The 25,495-nt window shown below is 44.0% G+C and overlaps 1 protein-coding gene across 5 annotated transcripts in view; it reads right to left on the bottom strand.

The window, feature by feature from the left end:
* Positions 1-422: 422 nt before the first annotated feature.
* Positions 423-25,495, bottom strand: part of EVA1A (eva-1 homolog A, regulator of programmed cell death) — a 201,603-nt gene continuing 176,530 nt past the window's right edge. For 2 of the 5 annotated variants that reach the window (XM_088053170.1, XM_088053171.1), the window contains exons 2-4: positions 12,281-12,445; positions 8,443-8,613; positions 426-1,337 (exon numbers count right to left, since the gene is read on the bottom strand). In XM_088053170.1, the coding sequence (XP_087909296.1) occupies positions 967-1,337; positions 8,443-8,515 (444 nt within the window). In that variant the 5' untranslated portion in view covers positions 8,516-8,613; positions 12,281-12,445 and the 3' untranslated portion in view covers positions 426-966. Of the gene's footprint in view, positions 1,338-8,442; positions 8,617-12,280; positions 12,446-25,495 lie in introns of all 5 variants that reach the window. The other 3 variants (XM_005521823.3, XM_014251410.2, XM_088053172.1) reach the window with 3 other exon arrangements.

Here is a 25,495-nt window from a genome sequence, read left to right as displayed (position 1 = left end):
ATAAAATATATAAAACATTGTGCATTGCTATCCATAGGAAACTGTAGTTTAACAACAACAAAAAAAAAAAAAAAAAAAAAAAAAAAAAAGAATAAGGCACATTCCTGTGCAGCATCTTCAAATATATATATATATATATATTTAAAACAAAAAGAAAACCTTTTTCAACCTCTTTGAGGTTGTTAACTTCTCACTAGTCACTGACACATCTCTTATATTACCAGAATTTCACCGTTGGAGATGGGTTGGGTTGTGTTTGACAGGGGCCAGCAGGGAGAGCAGACTCAAAAAAAAATAATAGGATTTTATCCCTGAGGTGTCAGTAAAAAAACTAAATGTTCCCATTGAAAAGGAAGATGAAAAGACAGCCATAAATAACTGAATACACTATGGCAAACATCCAAGCACCGAGATGATTTCACGATGGAAGAATCCCCCTCCCTCCCATCCCCCACTTCTTAACAAGTCCTATTTGCTGTTGGGTTTTAATTAGGTTAATCTCATGGCTTCTGAAGTCACAAGACAATTGGTCAGGATGCACCTCCCCCTCCCTCCCCAAATCATCTTTCCAGAGTTGTCATTTTGTTCACAATTCTCCCACAGTCCTCAGGTAAAGGGAAACCAAAAAATCCTAAATGGAGACCAAATCCTGGGCAGCCTCCCTCTCCAGCCAAGAAAGGAGCACGGTGTGCCCAGTGCCAAACCCCACATGGGAACTGCCATTGTCTCCTCCCTGCCTGCTCCTCAGAAATGAACTCGGCAATCCCTTCTTTGAAACCAGAAAGTGTCCGGGAAGAGGGGTGATATCAATGTCAGGGAACGAGAGATGGGGAAAACATCATCGCTGTCCATCCTCACGGCTCCAGGCGGCACACCTGGTAGGAAAAGGGGAGATACCCACGTCGTATCGTTCCCTCCCTCTCCCCAGGCGCGGGGAGCAGGGCAGGGTGCCGGGGTCCCCAGGGCTCAGTAGTAGCGATTGAGGCTCCTGGTGCCCGGGATGTCGGGCTGCCCATTCATCCAGATCTCACGGATGATGCGCTCCCGCTCCTCCAGCCGCTGCGCCCGCTCCAGCTCCTCCGCAGAGGTGAACACGTTCATGTTCAAAGTCCTCTCGAACCTGCGGTGCCTGCGGGCAGACAGGTCCGACGTGGTGTCCGAGTCGTCGTCGCTGTCGCTGCTGTCGCTGTCGCTCTCCCGCTCCCGAGGAGGTTTTTTGGAGGAGGAGCGCTTGCAGTCCGTCCGGCAGGACACCCTGAGCACCAGGGCCAGCAGGGTCAGCACGAGTCCAATGCACACTCCGGACACGAAATACAGGGCAGCCCGCTCGGGGTTTTCTGCAAGGACAAAGGAAATGCTGGAGGAGAAGAACCCTTCAAAGAACAGAACGCACCCGGCCCCTCCGTGCACACAACAGAACTGCTTCTGGCCGAGTTTCCAGCGGCAGCTTTTACCTCCGTGCCCTCCTCTGCCTCCTCCCGCCAGGGCAATCAGGAATTTTAAATGGATTTGCTGCCAAGGCGTTTGCCCACATGCAGAATTCGGGTTTGCTGCAGTTGTGTTATGGAGTTGTCTGGAAAAGAAGGGAGCAGCCCACAGAATTAAATCTGATTCCCACGGGGCTGACACCAGGGTGCTGCACAGCCAGCTGCAGGTAAGTGCATCTTGCTGTCGCACCCACCGCCTTCAAACCAGGCATAAAGATGATTACAAAACTTTATATGCCCTGTGCTGTGGCCCAGCTGAAATGGGAGGCTTGCCAGCATGGCAAAAATGCATTTTATTTATTCATAGACTTCATTTGCTTATCTAAGGCAAGAGTGCTGGCTCCCCGCCCAGACCACCAAAATATCTACCTGTGCTCCACAGGCAGAGCTGGAGTCAGTGCACCAACAGGATGAGTCCTGCACAGCCACATTTCTGAGGTGATAAAACAAGACTCCAAAGGATCCACAATGCCTTTCAAATTAGGTCTTGTTTATTTACCACCTCCTTTTTTTTCCTTTTCTTTCTTTTTTTTTTTTTTTTTTTTTAGTTCATGGGACTATTTAGAAGTGTAATTATGATAAATGTTGTTGCTGACATTCCCCTGGGCCGACTCATCCTGGTTTTTTGGTACACTAAATGGGTAAAGGTGAACTGCCAGAAGTGTCAAGGCCAGCTCTACTCTGCAGTGTCTGATGGATGTCTTGAGCTCAAGGATGGAGTCTGTTCCTCAGATGAGTTTTATTCCCTTGAACCCAGTGGTGGATCCATGACAGCTTCCACCAGCTGAAACCCTGACATTCAGCCCCAAAAGATCTCTGTAGCTAAAAGGCCTCACTTCTCTGCACAGTCCTTTTAGAACTGCCCTTTCCAGCCAATCTCCTAAAGCAAAGTTTGTAAAAGGTGAACTGGAAACTATTTGGAGATGTTCAAAACTCAACAGGGCAAGACCCTGCTCTAATTTCAAAGCTGGCTCTAAATTTGAAGTTAGCCATGTTCTGAGCAGGGGATTGGACCTGGTGACGTGCAGAGGCCTCTTCCAACCTAAATTATTCTTGGAGTCTGTGGTCAGAGCCCAAACACTGGCTTGTGCTGCTCTAGGCAGTGTGTAGTTCAGTGCCTGGAGGTGCTCATGGAACAGCTACAGAGATGGAATGCCTTTGTGCTCTTCACTTCTCTCCCAAATCTCAAAGGTGACTAATGAGCCAAGGTAGAAGAAGATGTCAAGATAGTCTGAAAATTGTCCAGTAAATCCTTAGACTGATCCAAGAGTGGTTAGTGTGGATAACATGGGGAAAAATCAGGCTGGAGATAGGACAAAGAAAGATGAGGAGAGTGCAGCAGGTAAGTCCAAAAAAAGAAAGAGGTGGACCAGCCTCCTGAAAACTCGACTGTAATGTAAAGAACAAGCAGGACACTAAACTGAGTGTGTCAGAGCACCCATGACAGGGGGGTTAGATCTGATGGTCTTCAGATGGTCTGTAAGGTATCTTCCAACCAAGCATCTCTATGAAATGCAGCAGTAGTTGGAAGGTCAAGTGAGACCAAAGGCTCTAAACTAAGATATTTTGACAAAAGCAAAACACCACAATTCCAAAGGTCAAAGAGAAGATACCAGAGCAGGCAAGGAGAATGTGCCAATGGCCCCTGCAGCAGCCTGAATGAAATCCTGCTTCCACTGAAGGCAAAGGCTACTCTGAATTCAAGGGTCAGGACTCAACACTGCAGTGCCCTTTGTGCAGTAGGAGGAAAAAGCAAAAGCTGCTGCTGCCCATCCAGTCCTATGTGAACAGTAAAGGAAAAAAACCACCAGGAAAACCAGAGTCCCTAGGTGATAACACTTTTACCTCCACTGAGGACAGTAATCACCCAACTCCTTTTGCAGGTAGCCCCAAGAAGGTCTCTGGATCACGGGAGTGTGAGCAGATGAGCAGAACTGGGGTGTTGTACTGGCTGCAGTGCCTTGGCTCTGCCTGGCTGGGAGGATGCCATGCACACTTCCCTGAGCACCACATTCTGCACACACATGGGCTTGATTTGGTTGCATTAGTTCCACTGCTTGCTCCTTCAGAGCGGCTCATAAAAAAAACATAAATTGGAGCCTGAGACACAGACACATGTAGATTCTCTGCCCCCGATTTTGCCCGTGTCCTGCTTTCCCTTTCTCCTCCACACTCCTTTTTCCATGCTACTGTATCCAGTTCATGAGCAATTTTACCTCTATTGCTACTTAAGCAACCATTTTTCTTCCCTTGCTTGTGCTCATCCGTACAGCTCTTCATGCAGTGCAAGAGCTGTAATTGAATTTTTGGGCTCCAGTGGCATTTATGAGCTCCTACAGCTACTCTGTCAACATCTGAGACACTGTCTGGACTTCCTCACGGAGATGTAACCCTGTGTTCAACTGCAGTTTTGGCATTTATCATATGTACAATCCACTTGCACAGCAGCATCTCTTTTTTTTCACAGCAGAAAGAGCAACTTAAGCTAAAAACCATGAGCTCTGCTTTTTCTCACTTGAAGTAGCCAAGTCAGCAATAGCCTAGATTTGGGGGTTTTATGGCTGATTAGTGATTTTGAGAGCCTACCCCATAGCATGTTCTACTTGTAAAGACCAAAACCAGGCACCTTCCTCAGCAAATGGATGCTCAGCACCTTCCAAAAGCTCAAAGGTGGCCCAGATTCATCACACCAACAGTGAAGCTCCTTAAAACTCTCATTATACTTGAAAAAAAGTTCTTTAAAAATATATGGACATGAGTAGCAGGAGTTAGTACTGCTGTTAGGAGTTTGATATGCATTCTTGTGTGTGTATGTGTGTATTCATTCATTAAAACATAGATTTTGAGCACTGAAGCATTCTTCCAATGCTATGGATGACAGCTCAGAGCTTCCAGCAGGACCCTTTTTCTACCAATCTCTTTGACTGGTGCTACCTTTCTCCTTCCTTGTATTTCTCTCTCTGGATTGAAAGCATTGATAAAGACATCACAGATTCAAATCTGAGATTAGTCCATGCAGACAAAAGATATATGCTCTACACAACCCTCTACGCAAAAGCCACCATTTTCTAGGCATTCAAACTGGCCAAAAAAAATTAGAAACACATTTTATTTTATTTATCCAACCAAACCAGCAGCAATTACAGAGCTTGTTTCCTGAGGGCTAACAATCTACTGGGAGCATCAGCTCAGACTGCCATTAATTCCCCAGGAAATGCCCCAGGCCAAGGCTGTTATTGCTATTATAATAAATTGTTTCAATAAATAAAAAACAATCTAGGCATTAACACTGCTGGCTTCCTGTAATGGTTTCATGCATTCCAAAACCTCAGTGGGGAGGAAAATTTCAGAGGGCCCCCAGTAAAAGGTTCAGCATTAGGCATGGCCAGAACAACAGTAGGAGCAATATTTTCTAGGGAATTTACAGTCAGCCCACAGGCTGCTGAAATCCCCTGATAGAACAGAGGAAGCTCTCCAGGAGCCCCTTATTAATAAGGCTAAGGCCAAGAAGTCTAAAATTTGGAATGATCTCCCCTGGGCTGTATTTTGGAAGCCCCTTGTTAATAACTTGGCAGCAAAGCTTTGCTTATGAAAGAAGAATAAAACAGGAATTTGTGGAGGTTTCCCTCCAAGTGCTTCATCCTGAATGCAGTGACAAAACTGGGATAAGTCTCCTGTCCAAAAGGAGGCACTGGAAGAGCTCTGATATATTTTGAATGTTTAATATTTATATAACCATGAAGGACATTTCTGGTCTTGCTGATAGTTTGTGACTGCAAAGACAGTTCCAGCTGTCACTGAGACTGGTGAAGTCTTTCAAAACACTCAGGCAGGTTTTGGAACAGGTCCACGACAAATAACAGGTCTGAGGCTTGTAGGCAGAGATTGTCTCTAATTAAAAACCTAATTCTATAAAGAAAATTAACTTTCAAAGAAAGGGTGTCTCTGAGACTGTTGCAAGACTGAATTCTAAATAATATTTATCTGTTGGATCAGCTACTAATTTCATTCCTTATTGACATTACTCACACTTTTTCCCTGTTTTTGAAGAAATAGGTTCTGGAATCTGGGATGAGACTGACACCCAACTGTCTCTGATATCTGACTATGATAGCTGCAAATCAGGACTCTTGCATCCTGCTGTGCTGTGATGATTTCTATTCAGTTGTCCATAGGAAGATTCCCAGCTCGTATATGGGAATATCAGTCAAAAAGATGGTGGAAATGATCACAGAGGCTTTTGCTAATAATGGCACTTCTCTGTGCACTGCAAGACTCTGCATGTGTGAGTGACTGAGCCTGCAGGCTTCACCTGCAGCTGCCCACCCAAAACTGCCATTTTGTGCAGAAAATGTGAACGCCATTGAGCATAGAAGAGATTCCAGTATTTGTGGATGCTCTCCCCAGGCTATAAAACACCCCACTGCCAGGAGAGAGGAAAGGCAGTAGAGAGGATCATCCTTTCAAGCCTGCACTTTACCCAGGAAATAGCAAAAACACACAGCTTCATTTCCCTGCAGTGGATCTGAGGGCATCCACCACCCTCTGCCCCAAGAGAAAAAACACTTTTTTATATTGCCCCTGCCTATTTACAATTTTCTTTTGCAAACTCCTGCTCTGAGACAACTCATCAGCACGGGGAAGCCCTGAATGCAGCCCTTTCAGTCTGCAGAGAGCACCTGAGGGACATTTTCAGTGTCATGGAACAGAGCAGTTCTTGCACTACTGTTTCTCTTTGGCACCACAGCTGTGGTCAGGAGCAGTGGGAAGATGTGTGACCCAGAACCAGCCCTCCCTGGCTGCTCAATACCCTGCCTCTCCTGAGCCACTATAATGGATCCTCTGTGGACATCAGCCGTGGCTTCAGCTTCCTTCAGGGCCCCACTCAGGAAGGCATAAAAAAAATCCAACTGCTCTGCTGTTCAAAATATGCAGTATGAAGAGGGATGGCTTGGCAGTGCTCTAGTTTGATGTGAATTATATTTGTGCCCTGTGACATAGTTTATCTTTGAAGTCATAAGCTAAAACATCTCCGTACTCACATATAACAAAATAAATCATGACAAATCCATCATTTCCACTAAAAGCAGAGGCTAAATTACATGCAGCAGATAAAGATGGTTTAGGACATCTGCTGTTTCAATCCATGGGTCAGTCATCAATTATTTTTATAATAAATAACAAACTGGACATATATGTCACTGACACTGAAACCCATTGAACAACTATGGTTGAGGAACATGGGAACCAGCTGATCTTTAAAGTCTCTTCCAACCCAAAACATTCTATGATTCCATGGTACACTGGAAAACATAAGCAACCAAGTCCTGAATGCAGCACTTGTAACCAAAGTTTTGAGGTCTGAGTTTACCTATTTGACATCCAGAGGATGTGAACACAACACAAGAAAACCACAGGACAGGGCAGACAAATCCCACATCAACAGGACAGTTAAAGTTGTCTGTGCTGCAGTAAAATCTGGAGGCTCCTGCCAAGGCTGACACCTTGTGATGGGGATGAATCAAGACCTTGTGCCCTAAAACCAACATAGAGTCAAAGAGCTCTGCTGCAGTCAATGGAAGTCCATGGAGCATTGTAAGCAGCCCTGAATCACACTCCCAACTATCCTGGACCATTATTCCTACAATTTTCCCTGCCCATTACTGTTCAGATGGGGAGCACAATATTAACAGCATTTTGTTTTATAGTTAGGATGGGAAGGTAGGTATTCTCATGAAAAAAAATGGTAGCTGTACGTAAGGGGGGAGAAGTGGGACAGAGAGAAGACTCCTTTAAAGCTTGTTTTTCTAATTTTTCCTTGGAGATACCCATGCAAGAAAACAAATCTATCCTACTCAGCTATCTTCTGTGAAGAGCACTACTAATTCAATTTAATCTGCCTGACTCTGAGGGCTGTCATGGAAAGATGGATCCTGATAGCAGCACTGGATGTGTGGAAGAGCAGGACTTTGTATAACCTTTCATGGTCCTTTTAGAAGGACCCTTCACTAAATAACATGCAGGAACACTCTCACTAACCTCCTCAGTGGTTCCAGAGTGCAAAGCCCAAGTCAGCTGCTTCAAATCCAAAGCATCAGATCCAAAGCATCAAATCCAAAGCATTGGATCAGCAGCATGGTAGCATCTCAGCAAGAGCAAGAGCATGGCAGCAAGAATGCACTACTGTTTAATGAATTAGCAAGACTGAATTAGCAGGCAGACATGAAAAAGTAGCTCACAAATACTGGGGTTTTAGTTAATATAGCCTTGAACACTTCCAGGAATGGGGCAGCCACAACCTCTCTGGGCCACCTGTGCCAGTGTCTCACCATCCTCACAGTAAAGAATTTCTTCCTAATGTCTAATCTAAACCCACTGTCTTTCAGTTTAAAGGCATTCCCCTTGGTTCTGTCAGTTTTCTTTCGCCTTTTAAAGTGAATTTTTTTAGAAGACTGCTCCCCCGTTACTTGAAAGATACAGGTAGGTGAAAGATAAACTGTGATCCAAGGAAACCTTACTCCAACTAGATTTAAATATACAATTAAGTAGACTCAAGTTACTTCATCTTCACACTTCTACTGAAGATAAGCCAAATTCTCTTAAGCAGTGTAAAGATTTGAGTGCTGCTTGTTTTTCAAATTACAGGACAACAAACCTGCCTCCCTAATGAGCCAGGCTTTGATCTCCAGAAAAATGAAGCATTAGGAATAATGCCACATGTAAGATTACATTGTATTTAACTCCAGATGAGCACAGACCCAGTGGAAAGCAGTGCACAATAAACTCAGTTATACACTGCCTGCTGGAGCTGCCCCGGTCAGGATTTTCAAGGGAGAATTCACTGAGAGAAGAATGGAGTACACAAACAGTTCAGAGAGGCAGATTTAGCACCAGGTGACTTTGAAAGGAGGGCCCACACAAAGCTTTCAGGAGCCCAGGGAGGCACCAGACGTACCTGTGATGAAGGCATAGGCTGCCAGGATGTTGCTGAGCAGGGCCATCTCCGTGCCGACGCCCACGGGCTCCATGCTGCTGCTGAGCGCCGGCGGTTGTGTCTCATCCACAGGGAGCAGGAGGGGGGTGCTGTCTACAGGGTAGAAGGTGGCTGACCTCCCTTTCTTCTTCTCTGCTTTGACACAGAAAGGGAACGAGGAATGAGGAATGTAGAATGTGACCCAGCCCTACCCTGCCTTATTCCCACCAGGTCAACATCTGTGTTCAGAGGTCTGGAGCTGCTCGACAGGGAGCCACACAAATTTGCCCCTTTTTGCAGGGTAACTGAACCTTCTCAAGCAGCTTCAGCTGAGCACACACCCCATCTGCATCCAGGCATCATCATCTCTCCCCCATCCTCTGCTCTTTCATGTCACCACTTAGACACACCCACCTATGCTACAGCAAACGTATAATCAGGTTTATTTTCTCTTATGTAAATCAAAGGAGCCTTTATCAACAGTGGGTTCAGCTAAGCTTATAAGGAGGACTGGAAAGCACAGGAAGAGCCCACAACCCTCTGCTGGTGTGGCGCTGTAGAGATCCATCCACACCTGGCAAACAGACGTGATTTCTCTCCAGCCTTCCTGGGAAGGGCAGACCTGAGTTTATGGATGAAGGAAGCCTGTTCGTATTGTGTTTCACCCAGACACTATTTCCCCTCTGGAGAGGCGAGTGAACATGGATTAATGATTTGATTTTATTTGTTGAAGACTGGAGCTAAGGAGGCAGTTCATTCCAGGAGCATCAAAGAGACCCTTTCAGACCTTATCAGCTCGCTGTTGAGGGCTCCCCACACCTTGATCTGCAGGCAGACACCCCCACTACTCACAAAACACTAATTGTTTTCAACACAGGAAAAAGTCAGTGCACAGGATCCAGTTCCATCATGCATGTGAATTTTTAACTGTAGCCATTACAGATTTTCAGGCTCCCTTCTCTGGGTGTCTAGTTCTGGCCGAAGGCAAGCATCACTCTGTAAAATCAGACTTGCACCTGGCTTCCACTTCTCTGCAGGTATTAAATTCAGGGCACTGCCAGCTCCATCTCCAATGATGCCATCACTGCCGTGCAAGCAAAGGCATTCTGTCAGGAGTTGTGATATGAGATGGTCTTTGTTCCTTGGCTGCCTGATCCATCTCCTCTCCCTGCCAACCCAGCAGCATGAGACACCACGTTCAGCTTCCTGCTATGGGTGCCAACAAGCAGCTCAGCCCAAGCAAGCAGTAACAGAAAGTGAGGGGTGTCAAAGAGAACAGGTAATACTGGATGGAGAGGCAGGAATGTGTGTGCAGTGATGCCGACTCCTCATCTGCCTCGAGGAGAGCCAGTGGGGATGGATGTCCAGGCGTCACTGTGAGGGATCAGCCCCGAGGGATGTGGGCACAGCTGTACCTCTGCCACTGAATAGCTGCATGGCCTTGGGAAAGCCACATGTTCAAGGTTGCCACGGTGTTAATAACTGGACTTCAAGCAAAGTGTTTAAACATGATTGCTTGGGTGTCATATCCCAAAGTGTAAAATATCCCAAGACCCTCTTGCTTTAGGAGAATAGAGGTTACTGCAGACCCCTTGCGCAAAAGGTCCAAGGGCACATTCAGCAGGAAATCAATAGCAACATTTCACTTTTTTTTTTTTCTTTAATTCAGATTAACATGCCATCTAATATCTCCTTTATCCTCCTTGTCTGGTAAATCTGCCTGTACAAGTGTTTGAATTTTTTCCCTTCTGCTATTCCAAGAAAGCAGGGTAAATATTTAACTTCTAAAAACTCAATTTAAAACTTGGATATTTCAGAGCATCTCAAGTAACACCATATATCTAAACTAAGGCAAGAGAATGTTGCTATTAGTTGATGGATAGCAGAGAGTCATTCAGCTCTCCCCACAGCAGACACTTAAAGCTCTGTGTATTTGCTCATACACAGACATCTAAGGCACCCCAGGGTCAGGAGGGCATCCATGCAGAGATGGAAGGTATGATGAGGGATGCAGAGGAAATGCTTTCCCTTCTAGAAGCAGGTGAACAGTCCAGGTCATCACAAATGACACATTTAAATGGGGGTAACTGAATCCTGCCTGAGATGTGTCCTGACTGAGGTCTGGCTCTGAACTAGTTAATGTAAAAGCCCTTCACGATCGAGGAAAATGAAGGGCACCTCCAGGATATAATCTTAGACATAATTCCTATGTCAGACAGACACCACCTCTTGTTTGTGGAGCAGCCCTTGTAAACCACGTGCAGTAACAGTTCACATCTTCACAACTTCAGGAGGCACAGTAAGGGATAACTCCTCTCGACATGTGAGATGTAAGAAAAATCCCTTTTTTTTTTTTTCTCTTCTAACTTGTCAAATGAACAGATGCAATCAAACATGTTTTTAAACGAATACTGGCCTGCATAAACTAAACTCCAGCAAAGAGCATCACAAAACCACAGGACTGGTTTTATCATAGGCAGGATTGTACAAGCACAGACACGGAAGACAGAAAATGATTGGACTTATGCAGGAGGGGAAAAAACACAACAATTTCACAAGGGCCATGTGTTGCTACACTGTGTGGTTCCCTGGTCTGCCATTCCTTTCAGGATCACACTAAAAGATATTCCTTCCTCCTTGATAGCTTTGTAGACTTGTCAATGCCTAATCAGCTCACTACTACTGCTTTTCTCCTCACCACCCTTTCTCAGCTGTTGCCAGTCACTTGAACGGATTTTCTGTGAGTTTACAGCAAAGCTGAACAAAATTCTTTCAGCCAGCAGTGAATTTGCCCAACACCACAGTATAAGCACAGGAGAGGTTATTCCTGATACCAGGCTGATGTTAGCAAATAGTTTTAATAAAAGAAATGAAACAGGAAGGGAGATTACAGAAATTTCCAAGTATTTTGTTATATTTGAAACATTCCTTTAGGATTTAATTTCAAAATGACATCTTTGTTTGAAAAGTGGTGCATATTTTGAAAGTGAATGAATAAACTATGTGAAACTAAACAAAAGGTGTCATTCGTAGAAGTAAAATGTTTAGAATGAGTTCAGGATATTTTTCCTTGCTTGAAAGAATCTCCAGGATCATATCCCAATGTTTATTTGGGGCTAACTTAAAACTCTTGACAGCTTTTCAGTAAGGCCCCCAAACTGACAAACCCGTTACTGCCAGTTCTTATTTATTTGTGAATTGACTAGCTAATCTGTGGATTAACTTTGCCAGGAAAGTAGACAGAGACAAGCTTTGCTCATACCCACCCTCAAGCTGAATCTCTGGAAGCACAGACTGGGATTTTCAGTAGTGCCATAAACCATCTCCTGCATATTGGGAAACAACACAAAACCACTGAGGAACCCAACACGTGCTCACCTGTGCTTTTCCTTTATTCATACACCACCCCTTCCTCCTACTCACCTATCCCTAGAGATGGCTAAGATCTGACTTCATTCATTTTGCATTTTATGAAAATAGCATTGTATTTCAAAGCTCAGTTGAAACCTTCTCTATCCCATGAGGCAAATCTACTGTCTCTGCCCTGGTTTTTTTTCTTTGCCATTAGACAGGTCTGGAAAGTATTTCTGTGACGAGTTTGGACATGCATGGCCATGACTGCTATTCCAAGGAATCCAGTGTTTCTTGAACAGTTTCACAGTTCACTTTAGCCTGTCACTGGTCACATCTTGAAGCTGTCACAGCCCCTTCTGACTGTGACATGGGCAGGATTTAGGAGCAATACAGAAATCCAAAAAAGGGGAGACGGAAAGACACAACACCATCAGGTTTGGGACAATATCACAATGGTCATAGCTACCTGGGAGAGCTCGCTCTATGTTGGAAGGAGAGACATCCAAAAAGAACACGCCGTCCCCTATAACATTGGGGTCAAACACTCTTGGCTGCAGTGGAAAATGTGGCTTCTGGTACCCTTGTTGATTGGTTGCTGTTGCCTGAGTTTCATGCAGAAGCTTCTTAGGAACTGAAAGACAGAAGCAAAAAGAGCACAGTTGTTAGTGTGAGTTATTTCAGCTGGCCAGAATGAGAGCTGTCACGTCATGCTATGGGCTCAGCTGATAGCTAATTGTACCATGTGCAACCCAAACAGACACTCATTTTCCACTATGAGGAATGTTCTCCAAATGCCAGCACAGAGACATTCAATGAGAGAATGCTGGAAACCATAAAGTGATTAAGACACTGTTTATTTACAATTAAGCCTTGAGACTAGGCTAAGGATCAGATTCACATGTTCTATTTAAACACTCATCTCAGAAACTGAAATAGACCTTAGCAAGCCAGGCTTTGTCCTCAGCTCTAGGCTTCAGAGCACCCCAGTTAGAGCTCTCTGTTCCTACCATGACAGCAAGCTGTACAGGATGCCCCATAGCAATGGGGCTATAGCTATATCTGAAATCCTGTCTCCCTCCAGCCATCAAGCTGCTGGCTCAAAACTGAACGTCAGAAGTTTCTGTCCACTCTAGATTCACAAAACCAGACTCTAGAGGATGTTGTTCATGTGTAATCATAAAACTTAAATAATCCACCACTAAAATAAATTCCTGCTGTAAGAAACCCTCTCCACCCTGTGAGATCCAAAATACACTGTTTCCCATTGAGTTTTAGGCTGTAAGATGGGAAAAGCCCATTCTCCATTCCCACCATCCTGAGGAACATGAAGATTCAGCTAATCCCTACTGCTCTGTGTTTTATCAGCCACATCATATGCAGGCAAAATGATGGATTAATATGTGACAGATATTTTGGACATCTCTGGTCTCTTCTTTGGACCAAAGCATGCCCTAATAACACAGGAATGTTTTCTCCTCCATACAAGGCCAGTTCTTTAGCTGTACAACCAGGTAAAGAAATCAAAGCTGGTGTAGCTACCTCAGTGTACACCCACTGAAGGTGAATCCACACAGTAAATTCACTAATTTGCCCTGTAGGGACAAAGACTGGAGTCATCTGTGGAGCTGAACCAGTTCTCTTCCTCAGCCACAGCCAACATCTGAGGCTATTTCAGAGCAAAGTGCTTCTCCATACAAAGAGAAGAAACAAATATACAGGTCATTCTTGTCAGAAAGTAGAGGAATCGTGTGATGAAGGACAAAAAATTTATTAAAATTTCCACAGGAGAAAGATTTATTTTTCCTGTCAGTGACTATGCATTAATGCATAGCAGACAACCAAGACTTTGGTGTGCTTAAGACACAGACTGCTGAGCACTAGGCATAAGTTCAGTAGACCAACATGAGCTTCAAGAGAAGATTTATGGGATGCCCATTTCCCCTTTCTCCAACTCTAACACCACCTTCCTCTCTCAATCCAACCAGGCTGCCACCTCCCAGTGCCTCAGTTTCCCCAGGGCTCCACTTGGGATCATGCTATCTCTCATCTCCACCCTTTACAGGGGCGTGAAGAAGCTCAATTAAAAATGCAAAGCACTTTGAGATGCTTGGCAGAATCTTGAAGGAGGACTTGGAGAAAGGTTAACTCTGGATCAGAAAGGAAATTCCTGCCTGCCCCCTGCAGCTAATCAGCTGCCAGACTGGAACAGGAGATTTAATCGCATCCATTAAATTTGCCTGCATCACCCACCACATTACTAGGGGCTGAAGTGATCCAACCACTTTGTTTACATGATGTTTGACTTACTGTCTTTGCTGAGGCAAAGAAAATTGTAACTAGATTTACAGACTGACCTCCTGTATTAGGCTGCCAGGACATCAGCACTGAAGTTCTTGCATTATTAATGGAGTCATGCTAGGTCAGGAAACAGACAGAAAACCCCACAGCCTCTGAATATCAAAGAGCTGGCACAGAGATTTCTAGTGAAACCTGAATTGGCAACAGTTGGAAGGCAACAAAAAAAACACATCCCCTGGTAGGAACCAGACAGGAATGAGGGGGATACCTGTGCCAGGGAAATATCAGAAAGTCTGCAGAGGAGGTGGGTAGAACAGAGATTATCCTACAAACCACAGCCAGGGAGAACTGCAGTTCTGGGTGCCCAACTTGAGGCACACAAAAGGATGCAGAGGGCACAGGGCTCAGCACCCTCCAGAAATAGTCTTATTGCTGTATCTCAGACTGAGCACCTGATAACCGTTTAAAAGACATGAGACACTTTCCTTTATAGATTTTTCACCCAATCTGCATCCCAGTAACCTGTTGATAGGCATCCAGTAAAGAGAATTAAACAAAGGGCTTTCATGTTTCAGACTTACTCTTCTTCATAAACACCTCATTTACATCTCAGCATTCATGACCATCACCAGGGCACAAGACAGGCTGGGTGGACCTGCATCTTTCTTAGGAAAAGTGACACTACCCAACACTTAAACATTTGAGTGAAGTAGGGGAAAGAAACACCGTAATTTCCTAAGCACACCCAGAGAACTGAGATATGGCTTTTCTATCTTGGTATCTGTGCCACCACCATTTGAATGCCACCCACAGGATCAGGGGAGGAATCAGATAAAGCAAAACATTGCTAAATCAGTCTACAATTGGTCAGCAGTATCCCAAGGAAGAGCAGAGATGGGAAGTATTCAAGGAGAAACACTGACAGAGTGTTATTGTCCCAGCACCTTATGGAGTAGGGCTGTGCTGTTATCTCCTTGGGCTGAGGAAGTAAGAACCTAAGGCATCAAGTAATCATTTGGTGCCTTAAAGCAGAGGTGGCTGAGGACTCCCAAAGGATTCCCAAAACCAGGCATTTCCTTAACATCTGTGGTTAGCACACACTTTGGTGCTTTCAAAAGTTCCAAGAGGTGCTTTTCTTCATTTCAGCAAGTAGATCCCTTTAAAACTCTGGAAGCAACTAAGTGCAGCACAGGATGTCTGCAGCACATAAACTTGGACTTTTCCATTTCAAGGAATCATTTTTCTATGTGGACTCCATAAACATCTTGAGTACATCTTGCCAGGAAAGGCCCATCTTTGCAAAGAGTATGCAGAGAGATGACATGCAGCAAGTCTGCCCTTTTTCTAGTTTATATGATGCTCAGTTGATACACAGCTTTCTTTTGGTTTAGAAAGACTGTGAAATGGAAAGCCTTTCTCAAGTGTAAAATACCTCACAATTTCCAGTTAGCTCCTGTGTGGCAGCCAACTCCACAAGAAAGATTAAACATCTGGTTCCTTTGAAATGCCCTCCTTAAATTCTCTAGAGAGGAGTGCATCTGACACAAAGCATGGCATGAGTTGAAGCAAAGTGTCAAGGAAAGTTATTTATTATTAAAACCACCAGAAAAAAAAGTACCAAGGATTTTTGTCTTATCTCAGTATTAAGCACAGAAATCTTGGCAAGGAAGGGTTGGCATTTGTCCTGCTCTGTGCAATCAAGCAGAGAAGTTAAAGCAACTCAGTCAGCAGAACAAGTGATGGATGTGGACAAGAGGGGAAGAAACAGCTTCAATCAAAATGTTAACACACCTCATAGCTGGGAGCCCTGCACCTAAAAATGCACATGAGAAATGAGCTGGGATCATCTGGAAGAGAGGAGATGAGTTTTTCTGAGGACCTCTAGGGACTTTCAGCCTCTCAGGGGGTAGCAGTCAGCATTGAGATGTGGGTATTTATCCAAATGATAAAATTCTACAGTGACTTGGGCTGTGCACAGGCACAGAAGCACAGGCAGAGGTGTAACTTTTCAGATGGCAGGCCCTGCTCAGCCACTCACCCTGAGGCTCAACTCAAACATCACCACATGGATTTCATGACTTATCTGGAGACAAAGTGTCACCATTGCTGTGACACTCCATGAAGGTACCTGCAGAAGTTGGTTCTAGGTTATAAATCTGCAAGGGAGCTTTTGGATTAGCAGGTTCATTCCCCTGCCATTACAGGCTTTCAAGTTTTACATAATCCCTCTGTGTCTGCTTTAAAAGCAATCCCAGCTCCCACTGCTCATCTGTCCAAATCAACATCATGCTAGCAATAATTTATACCAGTTCCCAACCCAAGAGCTGCATTACCCATTTGCAATGAATTAATGGCACCAATATCACAACAAAATCTCTTCACTGCCTGGCAGCCTCTCCCCACTGCAGAAACAGGGGTGAAGGAAAATCAAAGCCAGAGTATGCTCTCATGGCCAGAGCAGATCCATCAGAGTCAGTAGGATCAGCCAGCAGGACAGTGTGAAAAGGCACATGCTGGTGCTGCTGACAGTATCCTTATTTGTACTGTGTGGAGACGCCTTCTGCTGGAATTTTCACACAAGCAGTTTCTTGTGTGGCCAGAAAACCCAGGGCTGATGAAAAGAAAAAGTTACTGTGTCTACAAGCAGGAACATTCCAAATTGCAGCGTTAAGAGGTGGAAAAGGCCAGTCAATACCTCACCTCTGTTCATTAAGGGCAGAGAATCTCAAGCTGGTTTGGGTTGGGAGGGACCTTAAAGACTATCTTGTTCCAGGCCCCCTGCCATGGGCAGGGACTCATTCCAGCAGACCAGGTTGTTCCAAGCCCCATCCAGCCTGGCCTTGGACACTTCCAGGGATCCAGGGGCAGCCACAGCATCGCTGGGCAACCTGTGCCAGGACCTCACCACCCTCACAGTCAAAAATTTCTTCCTGATACCCCATCTAAACCTACTCTTTTTCAGTTTAAAGCCATTCCTCCTTGGCCTATCATTACATGTCCATGTTCCTCCTCAGGTTTCTTGCAGGCCCTCTTCAGGTATAAAAAGACCATAATGAGCTAATTTGCTGTGTTCCTTATGTTGATCTATCTAGTTTTAAACACTCCAGTCCTGGGGGTTCAACCAATTGCCACAATATATTATTTTCAGAGGAATACTGCTCTTTCTGTGCAATTATTTTCCAGCATTGCTGAGTGTTTCAATTTAAGCACATATATTATTCCTCTAATCAAAACATTTGATGCTATAGTCCCTGTATTTTATGGATGGGGAATTGGCTCAGGGACAGAGTTTTGAAAGTGTTTAAATACCAAAATGATTGTCCAACTTCACAGAGGGAGTCTGTGCCAAAGAAAGGAAACAAGCTCAGCTCTGCACTCAAACCATTCCCTCTCTCTGCTAATTTGATCATTTGGTGTTTTCTGATGCTTGCTCTGTCCTATACACGCTTAAAGACTTCCACTCCCAGGAAGCAATTATCCCCTGACCTCCATCTTCACTGGATATACACATCAGTCAGCTGGAGGAGATCAATGAAAGCTCCGTGTTAAAAACATACAGACAAGGGTCTTGTCATTCTCCAGTCCTCTGCTCTATATTCTCCTGTGCATTTCCAGCCCATAAGGTTTGCTCCCAAAGCTCAGCATGATTAAGACAGATCTGCAGGATCTTCAGCAAACTCTCCTGAGCATGCTCAAAGCAGAGTGCAATTTGAACAAAAACATCACTCCCTAACCAAGGAAAATTACAACCAAGCCTTTTATCTGGGCAGGTTGGGGCCAGGAACTGTTGGTGCTCAACATATTTTTACAATAATAATAAAAAAATATAAAATCCTCATGTGAGTAAACACCCAATATAAACTACTGCATGTTTTTAGAGGTAGCATCTCTGAAGGATTCTTGTTTGAGATATGAAAATGCACATCATTCAGCCTGAAACAGGATCATTCATCATTCCAAGTTGTTACAAGAAAGAAATTTCTTAGTACACATGTATATGGTTCTCTCAAACTGCAGAACTTAAAGTGGGTTTTGTGCAGTAAAACCTAAATTCACTAAGCAATCAGTCAACAATACCTATTAAAATAATGGATTTTGGCTGTGCCAGACCACAAAATGTCACAGTACAGTCAGAGAGCAAGAAGGAAAAATCCTATACAAAAGAAGACTCTGCACCTGGTGACAACAGTAACACCACTGTGTAGCTGGAAACATGGGGGTGGAAGATGATAATTTGATTAACAAAAGTAAATTGAGACACACCCTATCCCCTTGGCCTTATCCCAAGGGTCTCACACATGGCCAAGGAACAAGTTGAAACCTTTTACAGCTATCCATGCCCCATGTAGCTCAGGGCCACAAGGAGAAAGAGGTTTTGCCCCTTCTCATGATCACGTGTGTTGTGTCAGACATCCAAAAGCTACCATCAAGTCCTGCCCTGCCACCAGACATTCCAGCAGGGGGGATTTTTGGTCAGGTAGGAGTATAATCATCTGACAGGAGATCACCAGATCCTACAGCTCTCAAATGTCTCCATGAGCCTTGAAAAAGGCTGAGTGCACTTGACATCAGCCCTGTACCTTGGCTGCAAAGGCATGTCATACCATCCTGTATCTTATTTAGAGTGAAGCTACAATGGCGTTTAAACGGGAAGTGTATATTGTCCCAGGAGACACCAGGAGACATGAAGGGACTTTCTGCAACAGACCATAGGTCTGAAAGTTGGGATTTGATCAACAAATTACCATGAAAAACCTTCACTCTCACAAAAAAACACCAAACACCAGATCAGAGATTTAATAAGTGCGAGGGGTCCAGACCTCAGCTTACATCTCCTTCCGTTATTTTGAAAAAAAGCATTTTTTCACCCAGCATATCCATATAGGCTGAAATCGTGAAACCGAATGCAAAGCCTAAGAGCAAGAGGGAGTTCCTCAGCCTGCTGCAGGCGTGTTTTCCATGCTTGGTGTTCCAAACCACCAATAACAAGGAAGTGACTCATGCCAGTTACAGTAAGGCCACTTCCAAGCACCGTGCAGAAAGCAAGTGAGACTGTCTGGGAAAAGAGCCCTGTCACAACCAAAGCCACCTACACCTCCCTGAGCCTACAGCCTGCACCAGAGCCCTCCCTCCAGACTCTGCCCAAAGCAGGAATGTCTGTTCTCCTGGTGATTTCGGGGTGGTGGGAAGTGGTACAAGCTGCGATGTCTGACACAACCCATAAAAAACTTTCAGATCACTCTGCCAAGACTCCTCCTGAGACAGCCCAGATGCTTTGCCTTTTACTGTATCTCCTGGCAGCAGCCAACTACAGAAGTGTTGTGCAATAAGAATATAAATATAATACAGACAACCCTTTCTCTTGCTTGCCCTCCACAGAAAAGGACACTTATTCTTTCCTCATGCAGCTGCAATCAGAGAAGCAATTGCAGAAGAGGAAGAAATTCCAGTCCAGAAACAAAGCCTGTGGAACACAGATTAGCTCAGTCTCACCACTGCTCCCGGTGTAATCTCTCACAGGTAAAAGGCCCAGTGATGTGAGAGGCTTTGGGAGATGAGGGAGATTTAGGAAGCACTGCACCTCCAACTGAGACTCCACAGGGAAGAGACAAACAGGAGCACCATTCCCTCCCACGCTCTCCTACTCCTCCTGCACAGGTCAACACAACACAACACCTTTCCTCTGATTTCTGCCTGCCCAGAAATGCAATAACCTTATTAGAAGATCTAATTCACCTAATCTGGGAACTCAACCCATGCATGCCCTGTAGGAAGAAGTCCTCCTTAAGTAAGTTAAGTTCCCAAACTCCCTGTATCATCAACAGGGAAAGGTGGGTGCCTTTGAAAGCCTCCAGGGAAGATTCTGTCTACTTAAATTTAGGAGCCTAATTAGGGATAGTTAATGAATCATAATGTTACCTTTGCATTTATTCTCCTGAGTGTATCTGAGTTGAAATCTGACAAACTGCCTCACATCTTTTACTCAGATATTTTTCTGCTATCTTGAACTTTCCAAATCTGAATTTGAAGCTATAAACACCTTAATTTCTATCCAGTGATGCTTGTGCTCGATCTATCCACAGGCAGTTTTCCTACTGCTTTCGTAGCCATGAAAGTCAGTTGTTCTTCTTTCATCATCTGAAATGTAATAACAGAATACGAAGCATCTATTGCCAGCAACTCATAAATCTCCTGCTTGATGTGGCTTTCAGTCTCCAAAGGGTACAGGGGAAAGCATCGCATGCTCCCTACATGTTCCATTTGGAAATAAAAATGGATCAAAAGGAAGCAAGCTTTGTAAGAGATACTTGCAGATATAAAGGGTTACTTTCATCTGGTAAATTTCTGCCTGCTCCCAAAGTCAGAGGAGCTCTGCATTTTCACAAGATAACGCATCTTGAGGAAGATGAGGCTCAAGCTGATTCTTGTCCAAATTCCAGCATGCTCAGCTACATCCCACCATGGGACCCTTGCCACCCGTAGCTGTAGGACCTTGCTGGTAGTATGGCTGAATCTCATCTCCAGCAGGCCCAGAAGAATCAGATTAACAAGGAAGTCAGGCTCATTCACAGAATTCATAGAATGACTACATTGGAAGAGACCTTCAAGATTGAGTCCAACCCATGCCCTAACACCTCAACTAGATCGTGGCACCGAGTGCCAAATCCAGTCTTTTCGTTCTGCCAGTCTTCTCTATTTCCCCTGTTTGGGCTGCATTTGTCACATACTTTCACTTGTACTTTGCAAACCAGCCCTGGCTCTTTCTTAGACATTTAGGAAATACTTTGTTGGTTTCTTCAGAGAGACTTATTACAAAGTGGAATTTTACGCAATGGTCTGTATACATCCATTCCACTTTGGATCAAAGCAGAGTTACACTGATTTTCGGCCTTTGATGCAACTCCTATTTCTTATCATCATCTTCACTCATTTTAGTCAAACATTTAACACTTCAAGACTTTAGCTCAGTTGGTTAGAGTCTGGTGGTAAAAATGCCAAAGTTGTGCCATTCACTTAAGAGCTGGATTGGTGATCCTTGTGGGTCCCTTCCAGCCCAGAGTACTGTGATTACTCTTAAAATACATAACTGTTTTGACATTCAGACTATAGGGCTTGGCAGAAATTCTTTTGTGCCACTTATCTATTTTTCAGGAAAGTATGTGGCACAATGTGTGGCTCCCAGGAGGATGCTGACAGAGCAGTGAGCATTGTGTGTTCAAGTGTGGCTGATCCAGAGACAGGGCATTGCTCATGCGAGGAATTGCTCACCAGCAAGGGAGAGTCTCTGTGCTCAGGATGCCAGCACATACCCAAGTGGTTCCAGCCCTGCAAGTTATCAGGAATCAGATGAGTCACAGCAACCAATTCTGTAAAACCTGGGCCAAAAGACACTCCCTTAAATTTCAAGGAAAGGTATATACAAACACTGTCAGGGAAAGTGGTCCTTGGAGAGCTTCATGACTGTGTACCCAAAAGCAGTGTTTGGGTGAGCATTACCATCACTGTGAGACACTTAAATGAGAGCCAGGGCAAGGATATGCAAGATAAAGTAGGGAGAAAGGGATGGAGTAAAGGGTCCTGAAACCTCTACAGCTGATGGGAAGCCATGCCAGCCTCCAAGCACAGGAGAGGAACGGCAGAAGCCCAGGTAGGAAAGGAAGGTACCATGGAAAATAACATCTACAGCAACATTGTACTGCCCAAATATTTTAATAAAGAGTAAGAAGCCTCATGCTTCAGCATCTGAGCCAACAACTAGACTGATACGGTTCAATCATTATATTCCAAGAGTTAGGAATGTAATTTCTCCTCCAAGACTACTGACCAAGACAGATATTTAGGGGATTTTCTGTGCCTATCTCTGAAGCAATGTCACCCATCCTGTGGACCTTGTAGTTCACTGACCACTGATGACCTCTGAGACACCAGAATAGCAATCCAGAAAAAAACCCAATTCAAAGAGAAACCACAACCAGCATACCTCTGGATGTTCCCCTGTGTTTTGTCTCAGTGTCTGCTGGCAGGCACAGCTTGGAGATTCTTCCCATCTGCTCTCCTTGCCTAATTAAAGTATTTGTAATTACAGCAGCAAAACTATGTTCTGTACAAAAATATTTTCTTTTTATCCAAGTGCTACTTATCCAAAAGTGTGTGCTAGTTCTTTATCAGTTCATCAACTTTTCTTCTGCAAAAAAAACAGCAGAGAACTAGGCAAGGGGCTAGAAGTTTTTCCCTAAAAGATGGCAGTGTCTTGATAGCAGGAGATGAGGAATGTTGTCAGAAAGCAGCTGGTAACCTCTGCCATTAAAGGCAGTGACTTTTTCAGGTCACATGTTTGACTTAGTGTGGCAATTCCCAGGGCCCCATGAGATGTCCAAACTGGAAACCCTTAAGAGGGAAAGGTTATCAATTGCATTGTAATAAAGATTAGGAGTGAGCAAAAGTGTGTAAGGCAGCTACAGTGCTAAGAGCCCTTAAATTATACACAGATGAATGCAGATCAGTATTTACTGAACAAAAACACAGTTTAGTTTGAGACCCAAAACTCAGAGTGGGGATCACTGGCTCCTCAGTGGTTCAGCACTTGGTTTATAGAAGCCAGGCTACACTAACAAACTTGAAATCCAAGGATCTGTGAACAAAGTGGCAAAACTGTTTTCAATATAAATCCTTCCATTCACATGGTCATAACCTGTGAGACATCCTCCTTTGGGGCTGAGATTTCCTGAGCACAGTGGAAAGTTTGAGGGAAAAACACTATAGATGTTTTTTAATTATGAGTATTAAGCCTCCCCTTTTTTTTCAAAGAAGTACATTTACAGGCAGAACCTTTCTAAGACACAGCATCAGCTTTAAATAATCTGGCTTGGAGACTGTGAAAAGTTCTTTGCATGGTTTATGGATTTCATTTTATTTATTTTTCTGGTAGAAAAACACGTAGCGTGCATCATCTTGCTTCCATGCATACCCCGAGGGAGCAGTAAGGACTGCAAGCCCAAATCTTACTACAATTGCTACTGTGAGTAACTGCCAGTTTTGTGAAACAGCAAATTACAGTCACTTTCCTGACGCCACATAAAAGCAGATACACACCATGGAAAACAATGCCAGGGTTTTGTTATAGCCCAGTGAGGATGTTCCTGAGCACCTACCCCATGCTCTTATACAACTTACCCTGCAGCTACAGTCTGGGAGCACTGGGAAGAAACTGTGGGAATACTCAGTGCTGGATTCTTGTGGCAGCTTTCCAGTACTTAACAGTGATTCTTTTTTTTTTTTTTTTTTTTTTAAGAGAACACAAGGTTTTTTAAAGCTAAGTGTTTGTTTCTATTAGGTTTCATGAGATGTTCAGCAGGGACATTTCATGTGCACCGGTCTGTTCTTTTCCACTCTCCACACGTGTTATTAAGATTTATTTATATGAATATCTCAAATGATATCTAGATTCATGCCACCTAATTGAAGGCACTTTACTGGGATAGGAGGTGGTAATTTGTCCCTCCATCAGGTATACAGATAGGCTGACCAATCCCTCAGTTTGACCCCTTCAGTTAAATACTTGAATACTTGCATTAGTGCATGTAAAACTTTGCAAGACTGAGCTGCAAGCTTGCACACTGTATATGGATATACATTCAGGTGTAGGACACTGCTGGGCAAAAAGCTTCTCTCATTTATTCCAAAGTTAACAGAGGTAAACAATCCTGAATCAAATCCTACCCAGCAGTTAGTACAGAAATTATGCCAGGACTACTTGGGGCTCCTTTGAGACCTCTCTAACAGGCTGGCAGGTCTCTGAAGATCCTGACTACTTGCATTCACCAGGTTGCTACCCCAGCCAAGCCCCAGGGGATCATTCTGGGGAGGTCAGCAATGCTCTTCCTCTGGCGGCCTTTGCTAAGCACAGCCCAGTTTCTGCCTGTTTGGGTAGCAAGGGCCATGCACTGGCACTGCTCCCCTTTCAAAATTACTGAATTCAATCAGTTAAAATGTGTAAACGGAGACCTGTCTTATCCTGCCATGTGTTTGAAAGTGTTTGCTATCACATATTCCAAAGGAAGTGCAGGTTGCTAACTCACAGCCAAGGAACTCCATACTGTAGGACCTCTATTTTTAAGCTTCCTTTTTGGGACTCTTAAAAAAAAACATGAAGACTTTAACACATACCTTTGCTGCTAGCAACTTGATAAAGGGCAGAGCCTTTATCTGGCATGCACTCAGTTTAAGATCCCACTACTTTCAAGTGGAATATAATGCTCTGTACTGCAGTATTTGTTCCCTCCACTGGATATCTTGAGCCCACCAAGCCTGATACCTTATCATCAGATAAAAGGATTAATCCAGCACAAAGAGGCTGTGAACACCTTTTGAACAGGTAAACCTTTAACAAACAAATTTCCTGGATGAGGGGATAGACAGGGATGGTTTATGAGACCTTGCAAACAGCACAGAAACTCATAAATACAGTCCTTCAAAGCACTTCTGTCCCATGCTGGGTGGATGACCCCACCTCATACCAAGGGAGCCACTGCCCATCTCTGTAAAGACACATGCTGCAGGATTTGCTCAGCTCACAAATTGGAGCTGTCAGAGGAAAATTAATCCCTATCAATGGAGCTGCACAGGATAAGATCTACCTCACAACCTGCTTGGGTTATAGTGACAAGATGTTATTAATTGCAATTCCAATAACCATCCACGTTACCTAAAATCTGAAGTAATCCACTTTAATTGCCTTAACTCTAATAACTTCATGGGATCATAACAGCTAGAGGAGAAAAATAGCTGTTAACTTGTTGACTGCCAGATGCAGACTGCTGATAGGAGATATATCAAATATTAAAGTATTAAAACTGACCTCAGCTTGGCAGGAGAAGGCTGTGATTCATGCCCATAACTCCTGGGCACAGGGGGAATACGAAAATAATTGAACAAAGATCAAAGCATTGGCTGTTTCAGTGGAAAAAGACAAAAGATTAATCTCATTTACACTCAGGTAAACCTCCTTCCTAACTTTCTCCCAGTTCAGCAAGAACGGCAGCAAGTCCACTGTACAAATCTGTTCCATCACTGCCTTGTTTAGACCTCTACCATTCTGTTAAAATCAATGTTACAGTGGAGGGTGAGGACTGGAACACTATTCTGTCTAGTCTGAGTTTTCTACCTTTGAGTTCTTTCAGGCTTTTCTCTGTGAAAAAATAAAGGACCTATCTTAAAAATCAGTATTCTTAAAAAAATCTTGCATCAAAGCTATTTTTTTCACCCTTGAGCAAATAACTCACTTCCAATTATGTTCCAGGTAATGTGAAGTCTGAGACAAATAGAGTTCAAAGTGAGGTTCATTGTGAAAGAGGCACACTAATTACAAACACTGTATGGAGAA

Source organism: Pseudopodoces humilis, chromosome 3 (assembly GCF_049639895.1).
Source record: "Pseudopodoces humilis isolate 2021_Gansu_Grassland_sample_001 chromosome 3, ASM4963989v1, whole genome shotgun sequence".
Classification (NCBI taxonomy): Eukaryota; Metazoa; Chordata; class Aves; order Passeriformes; family Paridae; genus Pseudopodoces; species Pseudopodoces humilis.
The sequence above is the reverse complement of the archived record's forward strand: the minus strand, read 5'-3'. Positions and strand labels throughout refer to the sequence as shown.